General features: G+C 37.4%; 1 protein-coding gene across 1 annotated transcript in view; it reads right to left on the bottom strand.

Annotated features, from left to right (window-relative positions):
* Positions 1-9,912: 9,912 nt before the first annotated feature.
* atp10a (ATPase phospholipid transporting 10A) overlaps positions 9,913-24,526 on the bottom strand; it is a gene marked incomplete at its 5' end in the record, with an annotated part of 50,145 nt that continues 35,531 nt past the window's right edge. Inside the window, 8 exons of the mRNA XM_038304288.1 lie at positions 9,913-12,074; positions 12,261-12,448; positions 13,680-13,784; positions 13,918-13,998; positions 15,780-15,980; positions 16,080-16,205; positions 18,939-19,015; positions 23,419-23,770. Coding sequence (XP_038160216.1) covers positions 11,474-12,074; positions 12,261-12,448; positions 13,680-13,784; positions 13,918-13,998; positions 15,780-15,980; positions 16,080-16,205; positions 18,939-19,015; positions 23,419-23,770 — 1,731 coding nt within the window. The remainder of the gene's footprint in view (positions 12,075-12,260; positions 12,449-13,679; positions 13,785-13,917; positions 13,999-15,779; positions 15,981-16,079; positions 16,206-18,938; positions 19,016-23,418; positions 23,771-24,526) is intronic.

Below are 24,526 nucleotides of genomic sequence, written 5' to 3'. Positions count from 1 at the left end.
CAGTACAGCATGTGTTGGCTGCTGATTTGATCTACTTTTGCTGGCATAGAGCTTTTTCATCTGAAAATCTAGATTTTGTCTTAATGACTCTAACTGGGACTGTCTGATCAGTGGTTCCCCAAAGATTGTTCGGAAAGAAGTCCTATTTTTCCTACATGTGACCCCTGTGAGTTTTCTCCCTCCTAACTGGGATTGCTTATAGATTTTAATAAGGCTGCTGACCACCATTCAATTCAAAAATACTTATTAACAAGGGTACATGTAAAATGTTTGTTGAGTTATTAAGAGGAGTACCAGGAGAGGGTGTTTGATATTCACCTTATATGTAGCGTGCATGGGCGGTTCTAGACAGGGGCCATTAAAAGGGGCCAGTGCTCCTGTAATGTCCACAACTGGAACAGACATGGTTTCTGTTAGGTCCTTTGGATCAATTTCATTTTTTTTTCTTTACAAATTCTGTTGAATTTACTAAAAACAATAAGGTGATAGCTTCAGCGTTATTGAGATAGGATCCCAGTTTTCATCTGCTAAATGTTTTTTTCAAAACAAAACAAAAAATACTCAAATTTTTACAGCTAAATTTATCAGTATTTCTTGAGTTCTAGTTCAGAAAATGGTAATTTTTACTTAAATTAAGTCAAAAATATGTAATATTCCTAAATTATGAACGTATATTGACCTATTAAGACATAAAATATTTATTAAACCTTATTAAATATAAATTTCACTTCATGCAGATATCTTAATATATTTGAATCACTTGCCCTGTTTTTATTTCATGCTTTCTGTGTCCCCATGAAAACACGCTGGCCCCCACCTGGCCCCTGCATACATTTGGTCTAGAACTGCCACTGGTGGCGTGGTCTTATTAAGCTCAGTTTTCCCCACTGTCCTTCAGACTAAATGATGAAGATGCTGCAGATGCACTTCCCTGTTCTTGGTTTAGTCTCCGATTAGCCGTCTCCATCCACAGGTCAACAGCCGTCTTTGGGTCAAATGTCTCTGTGGTCTGCTTTGACAGGTGAATGTGCATCAGGGCAGAGAGACGAGCATGTGACAGAAGAGATCTGCACTAGGCTTTAATTATGCTGACATGTGGGAATCTCCTTTAACTGAAAAAACTATCAAGAAATGAGGAAAAAATGTCTTAAATTAAGGGTTTTTACCATTCATTTGAGTAGGTAAATAAGATGATTTGCCAATGGAATGAGGGGATTTACTCTTAAAATAAGATATTTAGATAAAATGCATGAAATAAGACAAGGGAATTCTTTTTTCTTATTTTAAATGTAAATTGTCTTGTTCCATTGGTAAAGTGTCTCACCTCCTCAATACAAGAAAAAAATGCACTTATTAAGGAAAAAAATTACTTAGATTTCTTTTTTTTTTTCTTTTTTTGCAGTGTTCACAAGTTACAAAGGTTAAAAGCAGTGTTAGAGACAACTTCACCACCTTGTTGATGCTGGAGTAAGCAACTGGATTACTCGTTTTTACTATTTGGTCATACACAGATGAGGCTCCCAGGCGTTTTTCTGCCTGCTTTAAGTGCATCCATTCTGTCACAGTGTTGTTTTTGTCAAGCTGCAATGCAGCCTCATATTTCTTGAGAATGCTGCAGACTGTTGTGTTTCCAAAACTGCACTGCAAAAACAATCTAGAAATAAGTAAAAAATGGCTTAAATTAAGTATATTTAGCCTTAATTTGAGTAGATAAATAAGATGATTTGCCAATGGAATGAGTATTTTTACTCTTAAAATAAGATAGTTAGATAATATTTACTTGAAATAAGAGGATAAAATAGTTTTTTCTTATTTTAAAAGGAAATTGTCTTGTTCCATTGGCAAAGTGTCTTACTTACCTCCTCAAATCAAGGAAAAACACACTTATTTTAAGAAAAAATAACTTATTGAGATTTCTATTTTTTGCAGTGTGGAGGTGCTTTATTCCTCAGGCCATTTTGAAGGATCAAATTCTAGGAAATTACCACATGACTTAAAGGAGTCATATTGGATTTCAAACTCTTTAATTAACCCAGTGAGTATGTTTGTCCAGTCTCTGTCAGCATCTGCATTAGAAGCAGTGTGTGCCCTGTAGTGGCCTTCACCATCAAGCAGTAGTGGGAACTTTCCAATGGCCACCATGAGTTCCTCCTTACGTTCTCCAATGCTCAGCTTTTCCTTCTGAAAGTTGATGGATGTGGCCTTCAAAATTTTTCCAATTCATGCATATTTGAAAGAATACGCTGAAAATATTCTGTGCAGCTTTGCTGCAAGTCACTGTCATAACTCGTAGGCAGTTACATTTTAACGGCTGGCAGTAATGTTGAGATGTTTAATCCTCTCAGGCTCAAATTAAGTTGTAGTTGCAGGAAAATCTGACATTTGGAGAAAATGATCATATGGGGTAGTAATATATAATTCAGGCTTTTTTTCTGAGAGAGACCTTTACATGCAATGAATTCTGGGATGTTGCAGATTTAAAACAGTGACCCGGAGTGGTAAATTAACACTAAAGACTGAATCTGATATGAATGTTAACTTTATTTGAATGTCACACACAAAAAATTAACAAAACAAAATTCGAAAAAAAAAAAAAAACTCACAAAATTAGAGACAACTTTTTCTCAAACTTTTTCTCCACCGACATCTCAAAACCTCTTGAGAAGGCCATATCGTTAAACTGTTGCTCAAAATATAGGCAAACTAGTCGATAAAGCATGTAGCATCCCTTGGTACCTGTGCGGGCACACGTTGCGAATCCACAACATTGAAATCGAGATGCCTCTAGTGAAAAACCCAGAGGAGATCAAATCTACTAATTGGCATGTGTCATATCTATAGTCATTCATGATTCTTCTTATGTAGTATTGATTTCAAAATAATAGAAATTGGTAGTGATACTTAGATGAAATTGGTGCTTAGAACATCTGTTTCAGGACACCAATGACTCAGCCATGTTGAAAGTGAGTCAGCAGTGCTATCTGGCGAGGTGGAGAGAAACTGTTTGTTGCAAATACACAACTAAGACCTTCTGTTGTATTTCTGAGTGACAAAAGCTATTAAAATATGGATGTGGAGTAATTAGCTTAGTGGCATTTAGCTGTTGCAAATCTGCAACATCTGCCTGGAGAGGGTTAATGTCTTCAAGCAGACCATCTGACATTATGAAACTTATCCAATTTCACAAAGGAGATCCCATTTCCTTCATCCAGCTTCTTCAGTGCAGCATTTTTTTTTTTGCACTTACTTTTTGTAAGTAAAACTGCAGCAGCTTGAATACGGTGGGATTAAATGACCAGAAAATAAACCAGAAACAGACCATACCTAAACACCAACAACTATAAATGGTTCCTACAGCTGTTTTTACGCCATTCTCCAGCGTGCGCGCGGTGCATAAAATGTGAACAGGGGAGTCTCCAACTGCAGCAAGTTGCCTGAGCTTTAGGAAGTTAAATAATCACAGTAGCCAAAGGATTTTAACACTTACGTTTCTCTTCAGTAAAAACAGTATACAGAGATTAGTCAAATTGTGATCACATATTTTAAATCTAAGGTGTGTAATTTTCAGCGACATCTAACGTCCAGACTGCAGACCGCAGCAACATGAACATCTCCCCCCCACCGTTTCTCCCCCCCAACAGTACGGCGAGCGTTACGGGACAAAATGTCTTCCACGACGTCCGCATCACCTACCTTCTCAAGTGATGAGGTTTGTTTACATAGATAATTTTACAGATAGTATTTCATTAGTCTGTGTAGGGTATAGATTTCATGTAGACTTAAGATAATAAATATACCCGTTATTTTTTCTACATCGTTGTGACGTTTTGGTGAGCTGCTTTGCAAGGTGATATAAACAGACAAAGTAATTGTAGTCATTAGTTTAACAGCGAGATTGTGTTCGCTGGAAGAATATATATTCCCCGTTTACAGAGTCCAAGTCTTGTTTGTGGCACGGGGGTTACAAGGCGAGGAAGAGGGCGAGGAAGAGGGCAGAGAGGCCGGGGTGGGCGTGCAGCCAGGGCCAGGCGAGGGAGGGGTGCCAGCGGGGTGACTAGAGCAGAGGAGGAAAGGCTTGAAGATCTCCAAAGGAGCCGGAGAGAAGTAACCGAGGTATATATCCAGAAAATTATTTTACAGAAAATTACTGAATCATTACCTGTGAAACGTCAGGGACGTTGCTGAATAAGTATACTGGAGAGTAACAGCATCATCACGCAGCATGTTATTGTAATGGGCGATCTCGCAATCGCTAGTTTGTTGGCCCTGCGCTGCCGTAGCGCAAAGATGTCTGCCTCCATGGCTGCGAGACCCGCTCCTATGTAATTATAAATAACGAATTCTAAGGCACCGCAAATATTAAGGTTAAGAGGCTGAGCTCGTAGATGATGATAAATAACATAGTTATGTATAATATATTACATTTCTGACTGTATATCCCTGTAATTATTACACACTGTAGCTTTAAATGTTTTTTCTCCTGCAGATTGGAGAAATGTTAAACCTGATAGGTTGCAGCTTATATTTATAAAGCATTCACTCACCTATCAACTTTAGAGACATCCCATTCCTAACCCGCAGGAGTTTGATATAACTTTGGTCGATGTGTTTGCAGCCGTAACAGCCTCTACTCCTCTGGGAAGGCTTTTGATCAGGTTTATATGCGTCTTTATACTGTAAAGATTTCAGACCGTTCTCCTAGATAAACATTAGTAATGTGAATAGACTAATTTTTAGCTCCCAGTCTCTGTCATAATACATTGTAAAATTGTCTTTTTTTTTCTTCTATAACTGGACTTTATTGATCTTACATTGGAGAAATATATCTCTGCATTTAACCTATCCCCTTGGGGAGCAGTGGGCTGCCATCATGGGGCGCCTAGGGAGCAGTGTGGGGTTAACGGTCTTGCTCAGGGACCCAGAGTGGCAGTCTGTGGGAGTGCGGCCTGAACTCAGGATTCCAAGCTCTATGCCCTAACCACTAGGCCACCACTCCCCAAAAGCTTTCGAGGTGAGGTCAGGATTCTGTAAAGGCCAATGAACCTCACCAAACACTCATCAGTCTCTTCATGGACCTTGATTTGTGTACAGCCATGTTGGAAAAGGAAAGGGCCGTCTCCAAACTGTTCAAACTAAGATGGAAGAATGGAGTTGTCTGAAATCTCTTCTTCTTTTGAAACAATCAGAGTTCCTTTCACCAGAACCCAGGGGCCAAATCCGTCCCCTGAAACAACCAGGCAACCACCAAACTCTAGACTATCCATGTGATCACTCCATGTACCTCCGCTGCTTTGGAGTTCATAAGCTACATGCTTGACACCATGATCTGACCCCTACTTGAGCTTCTGCGTGGTATTTAACCAAAGTTGGTAATAGTATAGAAATGGGGGTTTAACTAGAAGAAAAATATAATCTGTATAATCTAGATATTTCTCTTGAAATAGGTGCATTTGCTCATGGATTGAGGAGGTAAGTGAGACATTTTGCCAATGGAACAAGACAATTTTCAATTGCATTGTCTTATTTCAAGTGCACGTTATCTAATTATCTTATTTTAAGAGTAAAAATACTCATTCCATTGGCAAACTATCCAATTTACCTGTTAAAATGAAGGGTAAATGCACGTAATTTAAGATTATTTTGAATATTGTTTTTCCAGTGTTGTAATCAAACCAACCAACCACTGCATCCAATGCTACATCTTTAATGCAGCTTCTCAACCACAGGAAACCAATCCATGAAACTCTCTATGAAAGGTTCTTGCAGCTATCGACTCTGCAGGTTTGAGAATGTTTTGAATCAGCATAGCGCCATCATGAAGCTCCTAAGAGCACATTATTCTAGAAACAGCCAGCAGGTGATCATATTAACCTTTAACCATGGAAGAGATTGGTAAACCTGATCCACTTTATTTAGATGGTTGAGCAACACACTGTAAATTTGTTGTTACGCTTTTAAAAAGTATAAGTTATCATTTAATTTTCTTAAAAAATATGTGATTTAGAATGGCTTTGTCTCCATTTAAACCCGGTTTTAAAGCCTTGAAGGGCAGCCTAAAGCCCACTGCTCTCATTAAGACAGAAAAAACAAGAAAATGATAGTTCAGGTGTTTTATAAAATATATGAATCAGGAAATTGTCTATATACCAAAATGAACGATTGTTGTGCTCTACTTTAGATTTTAAAGTGGAACATTTTTCTATTTTTTTTTTTTTTTATTTAAAAAGTCAATGTATAATGGATGCATAAAATCCTAATTTTATTTCAGTGTTAAAGTCTGTTTAAAGTAACAGATTATAATTAAAAATGTCTCCGAACCTTTACTGGTTTTCTTTTTTCAGACCCCGCTGCTTTTTAATTAGTTACCCCCTGATCTAGTGGGACAATAAGGTACACTGGAAAAAAATCGAAATCTAGATAAGTAATTTTTTTCTTAAAATAAGTGCAATTGATCTTGGATTAAGGAGGTAAAAGACACATTTTGCCAATGGAACAAGACAATTTACATTTAAAATAAAACACAATTGCATGGTCTTATTTCAAGTGCACATTATCTAATTATCTTATTTTAAGAGTAAAAATACTCCTTCCATTGGCGAAGTTGTCTCTTACACCGTTTTTAACCATTGTAGCTTGTGAACGCTGCAAAAAATTTAAACCAAAGTAATTTTTTCTTACAATAAGTGCATTTTTTCTTGAATTGAGGAGGTGAGACACTTTACCAATGGAACAAGACAGTTTACATTTAAAATAAGAAAAAACAATTCCCTTATTTCAAGTGCATATTATCTAATTATCTTAATTTAAGAGTAAAAATACTCATTCCATTGGCAAAGTATCCAATTTACCTACTCAAATTAGGGGTAAATACACTTAATCTAAGACATTTTTACTTATTTCTGGATCTTTTTCCAGTGTATTTAGTCAGTGACTGATTGTGCAAGTTGTCCTACTTAGAAGGATAAGAGGTCTGTAATAAATCAATGAGCTTAAAAGTTCCTTATACAGTATGACAGGTTTAACATCACTCAGATAAACGCGTCAAAACAAGGATACAGTGAATAAAACATATAATTTGCAATATAAACAGATTTGCTGCCCATTAAAACAATATTGTTAAAGTTATGCTTTATTCTTGGCATTTTATTTTGATCCCAGGCAGAAAATTTGAAACTTAAAATAACGGAAATCCGATCCTTGACCATTTCCACATTCTTTATTGAACCGATACAATTCACAATTTCCTCCCAGCTTTTTACTCACAACAAGAAACTGGCTGGAAAAGTTATTTACACCAAAGAACAAAAAGCAGACGATCCCCCTCTTTATGTATGTCTGTTAGTGTAGAGAAAATCAATAGGAATAACCTCCCAAAAAAAAAAAAAAAAAAAAAAAAACCCAAAACAATTATCACTTTAAGCTGTATAAAAGCTTAATGTTGCAATAGGTAGAAATCAGCAATGCAGCAGAACTCGACGGCTTTTTTCTGGCACACACGGTGTGAAGCAAAGAGTACAGGATGAGTAGAAGAGATGAGACAGAACAGACTGAGGAGTCTCAATCTAGACAACATACCAGAGAACGAAGTTGTGTGCAAAAGTAATGGAAAAAAACAAACACGAGGAGCAGAAGACGCCACTCAGCCTCATAAATATCTGTACAAACAAAAAATGCTCAATCATATCCAAACAGATTCAGCACTTTCTTATCCAGTGTCAAGGCACATAGTGTTGCTAAGAAAAATAAGTCTGATATAAATTATCTTTGGTATTTGGTTTACTTTTTACAAAATTACACTGAACCACGTCAAAACCAGTTAAAACGTTGCTACCAAAGCTTCGCAATAAAATGGCTGAATTTGGGCAAATTCCCATACCCGGTTGGAACATATTAATCTTTTGGTTTAAAAAAGAAAAAAAAAAAAAAGAAAAAAAAAAAAACAGAATAACACCCCACAATTTCTGTTAGCCTATTGTGTTGCAACAATAACATTGTGCCACAACAGAAATTCTCCATGACTGGTCTGATAAAGTTTTAAAGTGCAAATGTTTCAGGAATCTCATGTGGAAAGACCGTCCAGCCCTGGGGATTTGGTTTACAGCGAAAAACTGGCAGGAAGATACAGATAAGCGAAACACAAGCATGTAAGACGCTCCCAATATGACATTCCAAGGACCTGGGAATGAACTGCACCGTCAAAAATGATATTGTACCTGCTCATTTGGTTCTTAGTTATCAAGTTAAAAGCCACAAAAATACAAATTAAGCTTAACTTAGACTGGAAAGAAATATTGCCTCCTAGAGGCTCAAAATGTCACCAATATATCCCACTTGTAAGAAGAAAAAAAACCAAAAACATGAAACATGACTTTACAGCTGGTAAACAGGAGAACACCTTAAGGCCAAGAGCAGTGACTCACTGGAGGTTTTACTGGTTTTCATTAACATAGGCTTCAAGGCCCCTTTATCTTTGGACTGAACTAAAGTTGCTACAGCTTCACAGAAACTTTAAAATATGTTTCTGAAGACAAGTATAACCTGTGAAAATCTTTACTTTGCAAAGGAAACCGACTGCTAACTTTAACTGTATTCTCTTTGCTGGTTGAGAGCCATTTTACAGCAAGAAAACAGTTAGCTTAGCATTAAAGGCTAGCAGTAAACCTGTTAGAAGCTCCCGGCCTAGCTCTTCTAAAACCTGCTATGATTTTAGAAGAGCCAAACCCAAAGAGAAAACCCAAATAAGTATCTAGACAACAGCATATTTCTTTCTTGATAAAATAAAAGGACATAAATTAGTTTTTAAATAGACGCTGCTATATGGCTTTTCTTAGCTAGAGCTAGCTAGTAGCAAGGTCAGCCCTTAAAATCTTTTCTCAATAACAGCAATGCTTCTTATATCTTATCAAAAACAACTGTGGGGTTTTTAACAATAGAGGCCCAATTATTATTTTCTTTTAACTGAAATTAGCTGTCAGTGCTGAGAAATCCACTGAGTCAGCAGAACGACATGTCATTTCAATCAATCTTATTTAAGGTGGTTTGATCCACCTTCCTTTTATGTGGCTAACTACAGCACCATGACCAATGGCAGCCAGGAAATCTCATTGTTTTTTTTTTAAACATTTGGTACGATTGTGTGAAAATGACTACAGATTTAAAACTGTCCAGTTGTTGGAAGACACAAACGTTCAGCAGCATTCCTGATAAATAAATGTAGCACTTTTATAGATGCTTTTCTTTCTTAGATTGGAGTATCGAGCAACTTCTCATGAGTAATTAACAACCTCCAGTTTTTCTGGGCTTTGACCATGAGATGACAAAAAAAAAATGTTTTCTTTAGCCACGGGCTGCTTGATAAGAAGCTTAAAATATTTCGCCAAATATCTTGCCCCCAGTTAGAAAACTGATGAAAAGACTGGGATCCTAGGATCATCAAGTCTCCATAACAACTGTACAAAGCGAAGCCCAGATGTTTGCAAGTCCTAACATAACAAACGTAAAAGTGGTGTTAGCTAATATCTACTGGAATGAGTAGAGGAAGTGTGTATTTTACTCAAATGAGACTGAAATCAGAAAATAAATTTGCCAAAGCAATTTAGATCCCTTGCAAACAAAGAGGGAGGATCTGTGATGCTGCGGGCCTGTTTCTCTTCCTTAAAAACAGTTAAAGTGCGAGGCATCATGGACTCTGGAAGGTTTCTAAATAAAGACGGTCGGGGTAAACCAATGAACAGAAATAAGGGGGAAATTTGAATTTTGAAAGAAAAAAGTAGAAATTATTCCCAACTAATGAAAGTCTTAAATCTAAAAGTGTGTATAAAAAAGGTTATTGTGCAGTTAAGGCTTTAAGGCTTCTTAATCCTGTTTTGAAAACTGTAGTTTACCCTTAAACCAGGGTCTCAGCATTTAACGTGAAATTAAAACGATTTGCACTGTTGAACTGTGGACACAGACTGAAATCAACGATCTGTTATCAGTTACTGCAGCGCAAATACGGTGTCAAATTGTACTGCAAAAAAGCTGAGCTCACTGATCACACCCAGTCATAGTCAGATTGGGTATAAAAGCAGCAGAGGATCTAAGATGATTTTGCTTGGTAGTCATTCCAGCAAGGATTCAAGGTCACTGTGGTGTCTGTTCCAGGTTTTAATGCCCCTACAGGCTGAGCTGACAGGAAACGACCTCCCAAACAAGTCAGCAGTGGAATGTCTTCATTCTCTCCCTGTGCGAAGTCACCTGATCAATAATGAGATGCATATCTGTTAAGACCTAAAAGCGTCTCAGAAGGAAAACTAAAAACTTTCAGATTTTCCAGTTCAAATCTCTGAAGTAAATGACTTATCTGAACATAGAAAAGTACCTTATGCATAAAGAGGAAAATACCAAAGAAATAAAAAAAAATAATACAATTAAAATGATTAAAAAAAGAAATATTGTGCAAATTGAGTATTAGTAGCATACAACCCCTGGCAATATGGAGAAACTATTCTTTCTGAAATTTTTTGGTTTTTACTTGAAGCAATAGGGAAATGTAAATTATGCCACTTTTTTTTTTTAAGATCAAGCAGAGGAAGCACTATAAGTGCTAACAGGCTGTGCTGACAACAGCACTCATTGCTGTAGAGGAGGATTTACTGAGAAAGGAGGACTCAAAGTGTCAGCTTGTGAGCAAATCAGGCTGTGGGAGAGTACAGCTAACAGGAAGGCTAACACCACTTCAGTTTTTTATTTTTAAATCTGTTGGACTTTCTGGATTTGAAAATGTTTACAGCTCTACAAAGATGAAATAAAGCTGAGAATATAGATACAAATAGAAACGGACAGTGTTGTAATATTAATACCGGTCATGCTAACGTCAACCATATTAGCCAAAATGCTAATTTTTAAATTGCAATAAAATAATTTTCTGTCTTCGTTTTAAAATAAGACATGTAATAAAATTCCATGTTATGACAACAGGTTTCCCCCACAGATGACATGTTGTTGCTTCTTCTCTTATAAATATTAATGAATAATAATTAGTAATAAAAACGCCTCATCAGGGAAGGAAGGCTAGAAAAATATCTATTTCTTTTTATCACAGTTTCTTAAGGAGAAATTAAGAGGTGATAAAAATTGACTTAGGTCAATGTTTCAAAAAAAATTTTAAAAATGAAATATCGAAGAACAGAAAACCAATTTAAAGGTAAATAAAAAGGTCTTCAAAGCTGATTAGTCCAACTCTACAATAAACTATTAAAGCGATAAAATAAGCACTGGAGGGGGATGTTTTTGTGGTTGTTTGTGGCTCTAATCAGGTGTTTCATAGTGTTTCCTCTACTTGACCCAAAAAAAGCAATACAAAATGATACATTTTTATTAATTTTAGAGAATGTTCAGCTGCTAAACGTTTTAATGTTAGATGGTAAAACTAGTGACTCTACTTAAAGACAAGCAGCGCCATAGTTTTTGCCAGAGGTTGCACTGTGAGACATCATAAGGCAGTGTGTAGACCCGGTTCTGCCGCCTGCAGGGTTCTTTGTGCTGGCTGAACCCTCTGGTCGGAGCAGAGTTCTCCTTCTGAGCTCCTTGTGTATTTAACAGACTGTGAGGCTCTGTCAGCGGGCAGGTTCAGGTGGATGCTGTCGGCCCGTGAGACCAGAGGTGTGGAAGTGATCCTGCTGGACGGACTCTGGTCGGATGGCTGTAAAGTCTCATCCAGACAATCTTTGCTGGACCTGCAGGACAGCCGAGGACTGTTTCTGCTGTATGAAGGAATGTTTGTTTCTGAAGGGGCTTGTGGGTGGAGGTCTGTGGGGTGTTTCTCACAGCCTGAAGACACCAACGGGCTTTTTTGACCCTTTTCTTTATTAGTTTGTAACACAGAACCCTGTTTTTCCTGTGATGCGTTCTTCTGGCAATCTTTGGGCTTGTTGAGCGACAGGAAGTGGGGCTCAGGGCTCAGCGGTGATCCCATCTTGACCCTGCTCAGACTGAGGATGTTCCTGCGGGTGTCGGATGGGAGCTTATCTAACTGCCTTCCAGCTTGCACCGGGCTGGGAAACAGCGTGCCTTGACACGCCCTGTAGAAATATCTGGAACAGAAAATAAAGCCAGACATCAGGACATACTTCAGCGCTACTCCCAACGATTAATGCCAGGCTCCTGGAGCAAACAAGACCATCTGGTGTCAATAAAAGAAATAGTTTTTTCAAAACACAGATAATAAATACTTTAGAGACCACATGCTTTAACTTATCTGCAAATAAAACAAAACGTACCGAGGCAGCAGCGCGGTCACAGGTGTGATGGTGCATAGCAGGTAGAAGAGAGGGTCCTGCAGCAGCCTCTGCATGGTCCAGTAGGGGTTTGAGGGGGAGTAGCAGGTGGGACAGGAGGCATTGTAGCACAGAGCAGCAGTGAAGAACAAGGCGACACTGAAGGCTATCGACAACCAGTTCATCCAGGTCTGCAGAGGAAGTTTACAAAAACAAAACAATTGCTCATCTAATGGGAATCAATACAGCACAATTTAAAACAAGTTAGAGGGGGAGATAGAGCACAAAGGATGGATTCATACGAGAAAAAAGGGACGACCGGATTAAAATCAGACATGTTTCCCACTGGTACCTACCTTTTCCGGTAGGTTAATGTAATTGTGTTTTTCTTAATGTAGTTGCGCTTTTAGATTTGTAGTTGCTATTTGCACTTCAGGGCCACCGTAGAGAGGCATGGTTGTGTACGTTCAAAAATATAGCTTGTTGGAACCTTTAAATCTGCAGCAAGGAAAGGTTCAAAATGTGTGGAGGGTTGTTTACTCTCACTGTTTCAAATAAAACTGCTTGTGTTAGTATTTATCACAATTGTGCACTAAATTCTGACTTCATATGCCATGATGCTTTCTTTCAAGTCAAAATTAGTTTTCTTAATAAAACAACTATTTCTATCATTTGTCAAACAGGTTGGTGTCACAGAAAAAAAGCAGCATTTGTTGAAGTTTTGCTCAAATATTTCATAATCCTAGCAATGTTTGTGATGTGGTGTGTAGTTTGGGGTGTCGAAGGAGACAGACTCAAATAAACATGTCTCCAAATATGATTTCTTTTTGTATAAAAAAAATTATTTAAAAAATTGTAATCAGTTTCCACTGCATATCTTACCGAAAGACTGTCGTTTCTCTCTCTGCATTTGGAAAATAAAACTTTGGACCTTTTTTGTTTAAATAGTTTATTCAACTTTTTTCACATTTTGAACTGCAAAATCAGAGCTGAAGCCCACTGAAAACCTTAAATTCCCTAGATGCAGCACATGGTGGGTGGACACACACGCCCTCAGAGCTGCAGCAAAGCACACTGGCTGATCCGACAGCATGTGATTACAATGGGTCATTAAATTGGATTCCAGGCATTAATTACAGGCTCATAGCTACTGAATGGAGGAAGTGAAAAGTGTTCTCGCTGCTGTCACCTAAAATACCAAGTGAGGGGCTTGGAAGCAAAAACTGTCTGAAATGCATCCAAGAAAATACAATTAAAAAAGAGGGATGAAAGCAGGCGTTTGGAGAGGACTATCAGCAGAGAAACAAAGATTTTTGGGGGCTATTGAATGAAATTTCTGATTGAGTGTTCACACAAAGCAGGATTGCTAATGAAGCTGCAGAAACTAGCAGAAACTATCAGAGTTTAAGGCAGGACGCTTACCCAGGTTTTGGTCTCAATCCCTAAATGCACCAGGATGGTGAATAAAGCTATAGCTGTGATGGGAGTCCCCCATGTAAACAGATCCACGTCTGAGTCAGCGTAGGCCTGAGGGGCGGTGAGCAGGAGATCAGGGTGGAGACAGAGGGAACCACGGGTAAGAAACAGCACCCAACACAAAACAAAACTTAACAAAATAAAAACACAGAGACAAGCTGAAGGAGATCAAATTGTGACTCACAAAGTAAGGAATGAAGAAGCACACCAGGCTCTGGTAAAAGGCGTCGATCATGTTCATCCAGAACATGTATGGCTTATATTCCTGCAAAATAAATATAACAACTCCCAGTTAAACAGCTCACCTTTAAAGCTAAAGCAATATTTTCATTGTTTCTTTTAATGTCCTCTAATAAATTTGTCTGTCTAATCCACTACGGTTTCAAACAGTAGAAAAAAGATCAATGATAGAGATGTTAGCTGTAGTTCTACTCTAACTTTCTCCGACTTGCTGGCAGCAAAAACTGAATCCAAACCAGACTGCAATCAAAGAATAAGTATCAGTTGAACATGCAATTCGTAAAACTCAATCTGTGAAATAAAATAGTATCTAGTTTAGGCATCAGCAAACTTCACGGCCTTGAGAGCCATTCTTCAACCTTGGTGCCAGTCATTACAAAAAAAGTAAAAAAAATTATCCACTGGATTTTGTTTCCAACTTTGAAGACATTTCGCTTCTCAAAAGCTTCCTGGATGGTAAGAGAAACGTCTTCAGACATGGAAACAAAGTCCAGTGGATTGTTTTTTAATAATTTTTTTTTTTTTTTTTTGGAATAATTATGACCTTGATGACTGAGAATCTTCATCAGCAAAGTTTAAAGTCACAAAAGTAACATTTAACAAACTAGCATTTGTTGGTTTCCTTTTTTAAAGATATATCTTATAGAAAATGTGTTTTTATGTTCAACTAAAAGTACAGCAAGTAAATTTTTTGGTATTAGGTTCCAACATAAAGAAAACCATAAACAATGTGTAAAAGGAAATAAAAAAAATGTTTGCAACAAAAACATTACCCTAAAATTACACATTTAAAAAAACAATAGTCCTTACATTATTCGTGCCATTGTTTGGTGATGTATTTAATTAAAAAAGACAAGGAAAAAAGATAAAAAAGCAAAATTTCTTTAATTACCTTTAGATTTGATTTTTTTAACCACTTATTGGCTAAAGTTAAGGTCTAACATGGGGCTTCATAGCTGCTGGATTCAGACCCCTGCTCTACTTTATAACTGTTAATTAAGAAACTTCTTTCCTTATTGTTGGGATTTCCAACTCAAGGTGTTGCTATAAAGCCTCTCCCTCATTCAAGCTTTTCCATCATAATGTGCTTCATTTATTACATCTACAACATCTTATACAGTCCACCTTTTAAAACCCTTAAAAAATGTCTACAATCTAAAATTGCTTAATAAGAAGACGTAATCAACTTATGCCAGTTAATGTAAGATACATAAAATGTATTTAAGTTGTAGTCAGGTACTTGCCAAAGAGCCGATGCTTGTTGGACAGATAAAAGCCATTTTCTTAGGTCTGTGAAATTTTTTTCTTGTACTTTTTCTAGAAAATGGTTGTAGAATTTTAGAAGCACAATAATGAGCAGAAATATACATAAGACAGTGCTGAAAAATGTAATAAGTGGAAACTAAATATTGAGAATACAAAGAAAGAATTTTCTTCAAAAAAAAAAAAAAAAAGGTAGTCCGACTCGGAGCGGTGATAGTCTGGATTAAAAAAACTCAAATCTACGGGTCTACGTCTCTAAGAATCACACGTTAAGTTATATCCAATAAAGCTAACCAGGTTAATTGCTAACAAAGATGTTTAAAGGAAGCTTATAGAAACCTTTTAACCATTTGTCTTAAATAAATGCCGTTTCTTTCGCCTCCAAAAATCATTCAACTGAATGCTACGCTGCTGGGATGTTAAAGTAGAACAATGCATGAACATCGGATACAGAAAACTGAAAGGAATTTAAGAAAATATGTGAAAAATTGGGGTTTATAAACAGTTAGAGAGCTCTTAGTGAGATATAATGTCAGACCGGACCTCTGAGTTCTGGCCATTCACGTAGAGCTGAGGTAGTTGCTGAAGCGTCTCTTCTGACACGTCCTTGTCCAGAGTGCCGGTGATAAGTTGAGGAAAGGCAGAGAACATCAGGTTGAAGAAGATGAGATACCACTGGTCGATCATAGCTGAGCCAGAGAAGCCGCAGTAGAACTGATACCAGAAGATGATCGCCACAAACATCTGCAGGACAAACACCAAAACAAACAAAGGCAGAAACTGATGTGAGGAACTTTTACAATGGGTTTTTAATTGAAATGTGCAGCAGTAAAAGGGGCTCACAGCGTTCTTGTAGAAGAAATACAGGATCATGTTTGCCAGTCGGGAATAGCACCAGTGTCCGTGCACCAGCAGGAGCTTCTGCAGATAGCGGAAACGTGGAAGAGCAAAGTCGCTCGCCATCACTGCCTGAAAAAACAACCAGAGGTGACCCCGATTCAGCAGCATCCTCCTCCAATCGTCATCATCTCTGGTCCCACGCCACTAAACCGCCTCTGTTTAATCAATCTGTAATTGGTGTAATCTTTCCAAGGCGATAAAACATAAACGGATTGTGTACCAACTGGGATTGGCTACTGTAGCAGGACAATATTGTCAGCCTCATTCATCAACCTTCCCTGAAGACAGCCTTCCGATAGGGATTCTGCTAACTCCTCATGAAAAATAAAACCATCAAAATTCTCAACACCAGAAACCCTGTTTAGATTGTGTTCAGCTCCTATAAAATCCTCCTAACAACTAGTCAGACAAATCAGCCTAATAATAACAGGGTTCCTACAGCGTAAGGCAAGTTAAATTCAAGACTTTTAAATGCCACTTCAAATAAAATTTAAGACCAAAATTCTCAAGAAACACAAGAAAAACCCGCTTGCGACAACTTAACCCAAAGGTTTATTTTAACATAAACCACTGCACTAATGTTTCAAATTTTGAAAAGCTTCCCATACAGGAAGAAAGCTAGAAACACACAAATGACAGATATATTTTAACAATTATTTAACTGAATTCACAAACTTTGTTTTAGCAGCGAACAAAACTAATCAGTTTTAAAGCCCCAACATAACCAGTGCTAAGTCTTTTTTGCAGCTATTTTTCTTTGTATCGTTTTCTTAGTATGTTTGATTTGGTGATAAGTGGAGGCGTTGCAGAGACAAGGGTGGAACAAAACTGAGAAATACCGGCTGTTTATCTGTAACTCGATTTTGACGCTTTGTGTTTCGTGCTTCGCATGTGACTCCACTGCCTTAATTCCCATAGTTCTGAGCTTGAATCGCTTCTTGCACAAAATCCACTGTGCCTCATGTATGTTCCCTGGTTTTAGCCATGGAGAAAACTCTTGGCTGGAGCCATTTTTGGTTACATTTACACTTCCTCATATTTTCCAGACAAAAAGTTAATGGAGCATCTCCCAAATGTCCCGGCCGCACAACGCTTTTATTGGTTCCGCTATCGGGATGGAACCAATAATGGCGAGCCGTTATTTTTTTTAATAATAAAAAAAAAGGTCAATTTTAATGTTTTATTTAGATTACAAAAATAAAGACCTACGAAAGACTGATTTAAGACATTTTAATACCAATTAAGGCCTTAGTTTTATTTTGAAGAATTCAATGCCTTTTAAGGCTTTTTAAGGACCTGCGGGAACCCTGAATAATAAAAAAACAAAAACGCAGTCCTAAATAGAGAGTATTTTCAGAGTAACCAAGCTAAATCAGGAGTCACCCGAGAGATAAACAGTCTACCTGTGAGTAAATTATTTTCATTGAAATTATTCTCTCCTTTGAAAAGCTAAACTTTTTCTTTGAAAAAAAAAACATAGTAAAGAAAAAGGAAGGCAGCAGCTGGTCAGTTACAAATATCTGGAAGATTCAAGATATCAGGTAGAAAAAATTTTATCCCCATTTTTGATCTTAGTTTAGGCTGTATCCGGCTCTGCAAACAATTAGTGAATTTACACAGCCTCCACATGACAGCACATCAAAAAAATGAAACTTTTTGCCAAAAGCTAGAGCAAGTCATGGCTGCAGTAAATATACAGAAATCGCACTGGATTTTCAAAATAATTCACTAAAGATGGATCAAATTTTATTACAGTCCTTTTGTTAAATCAACACATTTGTGAATATATTTACATTTGTGTGTAGGTATACGTTTTTCAGTCCGTGGATCTGTTGCTTTGAGAGATCTACTTCGATGTTTAGGTAAAAGATAGACCGGTTGGTTAAAATAATTAGAAATCATACCACTAAAAAATCAGTTTGTTAGATATGCAGAATTTTTTCAGCTAAAAATGGCAACAGATTGTAAATTTATACAAGTTAGAATTATAATGCAAGAAGCTTGAGAAAACATAGTTTGTTCTTCTTTACTACGGTAGTTAAAAAATCTTGGCTTCTCAGAGGACCATGACTCTCAGTTACAGGTTTAAAATTAACACGTTTTCTTGTTGTACAGATGGAATAGGGCTGCAGAGCTTCTACATATCTTGAAATTTTGTTTCTGGCATCATTATATTAGTAAAGAGGTTCATAAATCTTTTTAAACAGAACACAGAGAGAAGCAGGGAGAGCTGCAGATTTAAAGGTAGAACAGATTTACTGGGATGTGCAACACACAATAAAATATATCTCCAAGATTACCAGAAAGTTTACAAGAAATAAATATGCTATGCTATATTTAAAATGCAGCATATCCATATTTTTCTGGATTGATTGAACTGAAACTGTATTTCTAGGAAAGCATGATATATCGATTTTGGCATCGGAATCAACTGTTAATCGTTATGAAAGTGTTCGGGTTGAGTAACTGTAGGTCCATCACCAACCACCCGAGTGTCCCCACCAACTTTCATCAGAAAGTTACACCCTTGATCCACAGATTTATAGCAGATTCCAGAGATATTCAGAGACCTTATATGTGAAACGGACACAGAAGAGCTCAAACTGTGCTGCTTCTCTCTGCTCAGTCTCCTGACTCGGCACAACATAAGCCGATCAATTTATAGCCCGTTGACTTAAACTGAACTTAACAACAAAAAACAAACAAAAGAACAGATAAAATATAAAAGCAAAAATATTTTTCCTCCACATTCACGTCTCTATCCCAGGATCTCCATCTGCTGCTTACTGAGTTCGCCCTTACCTGCATGCCCTCCTGCCCAGATATCCCCACGCCGACGTCCGCTACCTGGATCATGCTGACATCATTAGCTCCGTCACCTGTGATTAATGAGGTAGGGGGAAAGACACAAAACAGTCCCTCAGAGCAAGAAAGATGCAGAAATGATAATTAGTCAGATGGGAGATGCTGAGAGCCTGGAGGCATTAAAATGTTGTGTCATCACATAAGATGGTCAAGCTTACAAGGAAAGATAGACATCTTCAAACAATAGATTAGATTAATGATGGCGCTCCTTTTTTGCAGTCTAGTGCTGAATATCAGTTTCTTTTGTGTTCTCGTGTTGAAAAGCAGAACCAGAGGTGACCTAACAAGCTCTTCTTGGTATTGGAAAAGAAATAACTAAGCAAACAGCCATTTATTGCATGTTTGTATATCTGAAAAAGGCCATTCGTGTTTATATAGTAAATAAACTGCATGATGCTGCTGCTTCTTATTCCTTAAGAGGTCTTTTCTTATATCTTCTTGGTTTTTAAAAATATATATTATCAGGCTAAAGCTTCATAAAGAAGCATGACAACAGTGAAGAAACTTCTAAATAAACAAAAGTGATTTTTATAACAGATTACTATGAGGAACAGAGTAGAGATAGACCACTGCTTTAGGCCATCGTTAGTATTTTTTTTACCTTGGTTTAGCTTCTACGTTCAATTGCATAGATTCATCACTGCATTAAGGAGCCTTGCTTTGAGTTCATGTGAGGATATTTAATGCTGCTCCCTCCATCTGCCATCCATTGTTAATGTTTTATTTGTTATTGTCTAATTTTTAACATCTAAACGAGGGAAAAAAGCTATATAGATTCTAAGAATCAGTCCCAAAATATCGGCAGCACACATGGGGGGATGGTTAGACTAATGTCCAAATTATCTGGCTTAAAATGCCAGTATCAGTTGTTCTCTAGAACAGAGGAACATCATTAACAATCAGAGTAAGATGCCAGTCTGTCCATCAAAGCCCTTCCAGCAAGAACTAAGAACCTGGATCCATCCAGTTATAGAGGTTACAACTATTCTGAGTAGGAGTGAAGGACATTTGGAAATAATTCATTTGTAGCATAATTTTTATTAAGGCAATGATACGGATTATTAACACGTTTCATCACTTTTCCATCTCCACTGCATCCTCCAGTGCTATTCCTTTAATTTTGGCAACTTTGTCTTTAAAGTCCATCTTTACGCATCTGCATAAAGAACTGAGATAATCCATCTGACTGTTGGCAAGCTGACGATCAAATGGAGGATCTGAGATTTTACAGCCAACCAAATATTGATTCCTGTAGTCCTTTCATTTGAAATTACAGTCTTACAAATATTCAAAATACTTTTCTAATCAACAAATTCGCACTAAGGTAAGCCATCAGAGTAATTTTTAAAAATATGGCTTCCAGCTTCTTTACAGGCAGGAAAAAAAAAGTCAAAAAAAAGTTTTAAAAAGTTAGAAGTTTATTTCAGGTTTCTAAGGCTACGTTCACACAGCAGCCTGAAGTGACCCAAATCCGATGTTTCTGCTCATATGCGATCTGTATCTGATCTTTTCGTGGCTATTCAATTTTTTCTATGCAACCCAGGCCACTAGGCTATATGGTCCTGAATCTGATACGAATCTGATCTTCTCAAATGCGACTTGTGTGCAAAGGTGTCAAGTAATGAAGTACAAATACATTGTTACTGAACTTAAGTACACTTTTTAGGTATCTATACTTTACTCCATTACTTATTTTTCTTCTGACTTCTACTTATTACATTTTCACACAAGTATCTGTATTTTCTATTCCTTACATTTTTAAAACAAACATTACTCGTTACTCTTGGCTTCGGTTTAATGTTTATAAATTTCAAGCCATGTGGGCCAACCAATGCAGATCATTGGCGTCATCCACATCTAGTGAAAACTATTGTAATTGGATGAGTTATATACCGCAAGCACTCATTGGTTAGCTAAAGGAAATCATCAAAAAAACACAGGTCAAGGAGGTCTCAAACAATTTTTCCAAAAGTCAAAAAATTGAGCTTTCAATCCACATAATGGCATTTGGCTGTTTTTTTTTTTCTAAAGGTTACCTTATACTTTTATACTTTAAGTAGTTTTTGGAGCACATACTAAAAAGGTCAAATTGATACTTCAACTCTTACCAGAGTGTTTTTAAACTGCAGTATCTATACTTCTACTTAAGTAACAAATGTGTGTACTTTTGACACCACTGCTTGTGTTTGAACGTTCAGGTCGCATTCATCCAACCTGAACGTCATTAACACATAACAAAGGTCACAATTCTGCGTCTTGCTACGCAGAAGTGGGGAAAACAATAACAACCATGGCAGATGATAATGCGAAGAGCAGTCTTTTTTTTAAAACCATCTTGAAAGCGCTACCTTCCATGTTTTAGGGGTGGAACGGTCCACAAAATCCACGGTTTGGTTCGGTTCACGGTTTCGTGGTCACGGTTTTCGGTTCGGTATATGTTGATTGTTAGGAAAATATATTATGTCTTGTATAGTCAGGTTAAAACTGAAAGAAAAAAAGCAGTCTGACATTTGATATATCATTGTGACAGTCTTAGGTTAAAAATAGGTGAGATTCTGGCATTGCAAGAGAGGAGACAGTACTAGTTCCAACATGTGCTTCATTTATTTGGCAAACAATCTTTAACATAGAAGCATAGGCCCTATCAAAACTAGACTTAGGTCCCTTTGTTTGAAATTAACTCAAGATAAATTGACATGTTTCAATTCCCTGATTATCAAAACTCAGTTTGTTCTGCAGTGTTTGAAATACAATCAAATAAGGCTGGATTTCTTATCAAACATTAAGTGCCACTGTGTTATCTGAAATAACAAAATAAATAATCCAGTAAATATTATAATTATCAATATATCCGCAGGTGTGCTTACATGTTGGTCATGTTGCTGTTAGCATAAACAAAACGTGTTGCACAATGCTTTCTTTCCGCCGTCATCGTAGGTCACTCTAAATGCAAAGTGGTCCCATACAGCAGACCTATAAAGTGCTGCTGGCGCGTCTTCCATCTCCTGTTCTTTCCCACTCGCCATACCCACACAATTCTCCACAACAACTGATTTTTTTCTGCTACACCCGGCTACGCTGCTTCACTTATTCTTCTTCTTGTTTACTACTGGTGGTTGGCTTTGGTCGCAGTACCGCCACCTTCTGCTCTGGAGTGTAAACGCTTTGCCTATGAGAAAAAGGTGCAGCGCATGAACTGAACGCGAATCGAACCAAGACAGTCGAACCAAACGGTTCGGACGGTTTTCATAAACCGGTCCATCTCTACCATGTTTACTTCCCTAAGCACAAAGCACGCTTGCTTGTGACTTTATTGCGTCCTCAACTGCGCATGCGGGACACTTAGATTGTATGAATGCAGTTCACACAGGAGATCACATACAAGTTGCAAATACTTGGAAATGTGAACGGCAACGCAAAAAAATCTAATCAAAGATCGGATTTTACAAAAAAAAAATCCAAATATAGCATTAAGGCCTACAGTGTGAACGCAGCCTTTGATTAATCAGAAGTATTTGATATCAAAACAATAAATTTTGTATACGCAGTCTGAAAATGGCAGTTTACTTTGAGTATATATATATATATATATATATATATATATATATATATATATATAAATAAATATATAATCACACAGTAAAACATTTTTTAAATATTTTTATTATTTTTTTTATATTACACATTTTTTTTTACTCTATTCTTATCTTACACAAGCCATTATTTCTTCTTTATTGTGCATTTTTTAAAACGATCTGACCAGTTCTGATCTTTATAGCTATTGCTGTTTTTTATGTTGGTAATCAGACCCAACATGTCTGGTTATTTACTTTTTATGTCGTTTAAAGTTGGTGACAGTTTAAATATCATAAATATCAAAAGGCACAACTTTCACTGCCTTTAAGCTGGTTTTATTTTTTCATAATTTTTGGTGATTTTCCAGACAATTTAAAAAGTATAAATAGAAAGATTCCCAAAATGGATCAAATAAAGGTGATTCTAAGGCTCTCAGGGAGTTGATACGAAACCTGAAGAAAACTACAGCTTTGAGGAGAATTAGTGGGTGAATAACTAGAGCTAGAATAAAGAGAGTTGGTGGATGGACTATTTGATGGTTAGATGATGAATGATTGAATAGATGGCAAAGGAATGGGAATCTAGCTAGATAGAAGGATCTATTTATAGGAGATACGGTTGGATGGGTGGACAGATTGGTGGGTGGATAGAGAGATACAACTTTCAGACAGTTGGATAAGGAGTAAAAACTGAATTCCAATCACTTTTCCAAACTGCGTAGGAGCCGTGTTAAAGAAACTCCAGTAACAGTCTCAACATTTTTCTTCTATTCTGAATTTAAATTACAAACAAAACTTAAAATAACCTTTAAATTAAACTGCATGGTTCACTTGTCTCTCACCTATGGCCAGGGTCATGACTTTCAGCTTGTTCCGCACCAGTTTGACCAGCATGCTCTTCTGCAGTGGCGTGGACCGGCAGCACAGCACCGAGCGGCAGCTACGCGCCACTGCCAGAAACTTATCCTCCAAGCTCTTGTCCAGAGCGTAGGCCAAGGTCCGCCCATCGATGACCAAGCCCAAGCGGTGCACCAAGAAGTGAGCAGCGTGGGAGGAGGAGGTGGAGAGGGAGGGATAGATCTCAAAGGGTTCTAGGTTACTGTTGAAGGTCTTGGTAGACTGGTCTCCGGAGCTGCAGAGGAATTTGGCCTGGATGTAATGTAAACTTTCCTCCAGTAACACAGCGCACGCCTCCTGGATCACACAGAGGCACAGAGACGGTTAGAAGTCACCACTGAGACACTGACGACCGTAATTCACAGCAGGTGACGTTCAGAGAAAACAAAGCCCGATGCATCTACATCAACCTGAAGCTTTTATTGATTTGAACTTCGGCATAAATATCCTGTGAATAAGATTGATTCCCTCTTCATCACAGCACCTGTTAGAAGTCTGTTTCCATCCAAGCTAGTCCAAGGCAATAACCAACCTGAATCCTCGACAGGATCCAGACTTATTGATCCACAAGGGAAGAAATTGGTTTACTTTGCTAATGCTAAGCAAAGGTTAGTGTTTGACTCCTTAAGTCGGCACCAACTTTCAAAAGCTTGATTTTCTTTTTTGTGTCTTTTAGCTGGAATCTTGGAAATATAACGCTAAGAGGACATTTCTCAGATCCATCACAGAGATACTGAGATCTGTTTACGTCTGAGCTCCAATTCACGTGACTTCAACTCGTTATCCCAACTGGAGTAGAATGCTTTGGCGCTGATGTTCACATCCTTAACCATAAGTAAAAAAATAATACTTTTATTCTGCAACAATCGAGATGTTGTGTTGACTAAGAAAAAAAAAAGGGTTTTGGCAAAAACTTGTAGCTAAGACCTCATATTTTGAATATACAATGGATTTGAATTTCTCTGCATATTCTTTTTAGAGGCATTGGATCAGTAAAAATATTATCCAACGGAAGATTTTTCATATGTATAATCTACATAATCCGCCTGTAGT

The sequence above is a fragment of the Cyprinodon tularosa genome, unplaced genomic scaffold (genome assembly GCF_016077235.1).
Source record: "Cyprinodon tularosa strain WSP-4 unplaced genomic scaffold, ASM1607723v1 ctg114, whole genome shotgun sequence".
NCBI classification, from domain to species: Eukaryota; Metazoa; Chordata; class Actinopteri; order Cyprinodontiformes; family Cyprinodontidae; genus Cyprinodon; species Cyprinodon tularosa.
The sequence above is the reverse complement of the archived record's forward strand: the minus strand, read 5'-3'. Positions and strand labels throughout refer to the sequence as shown.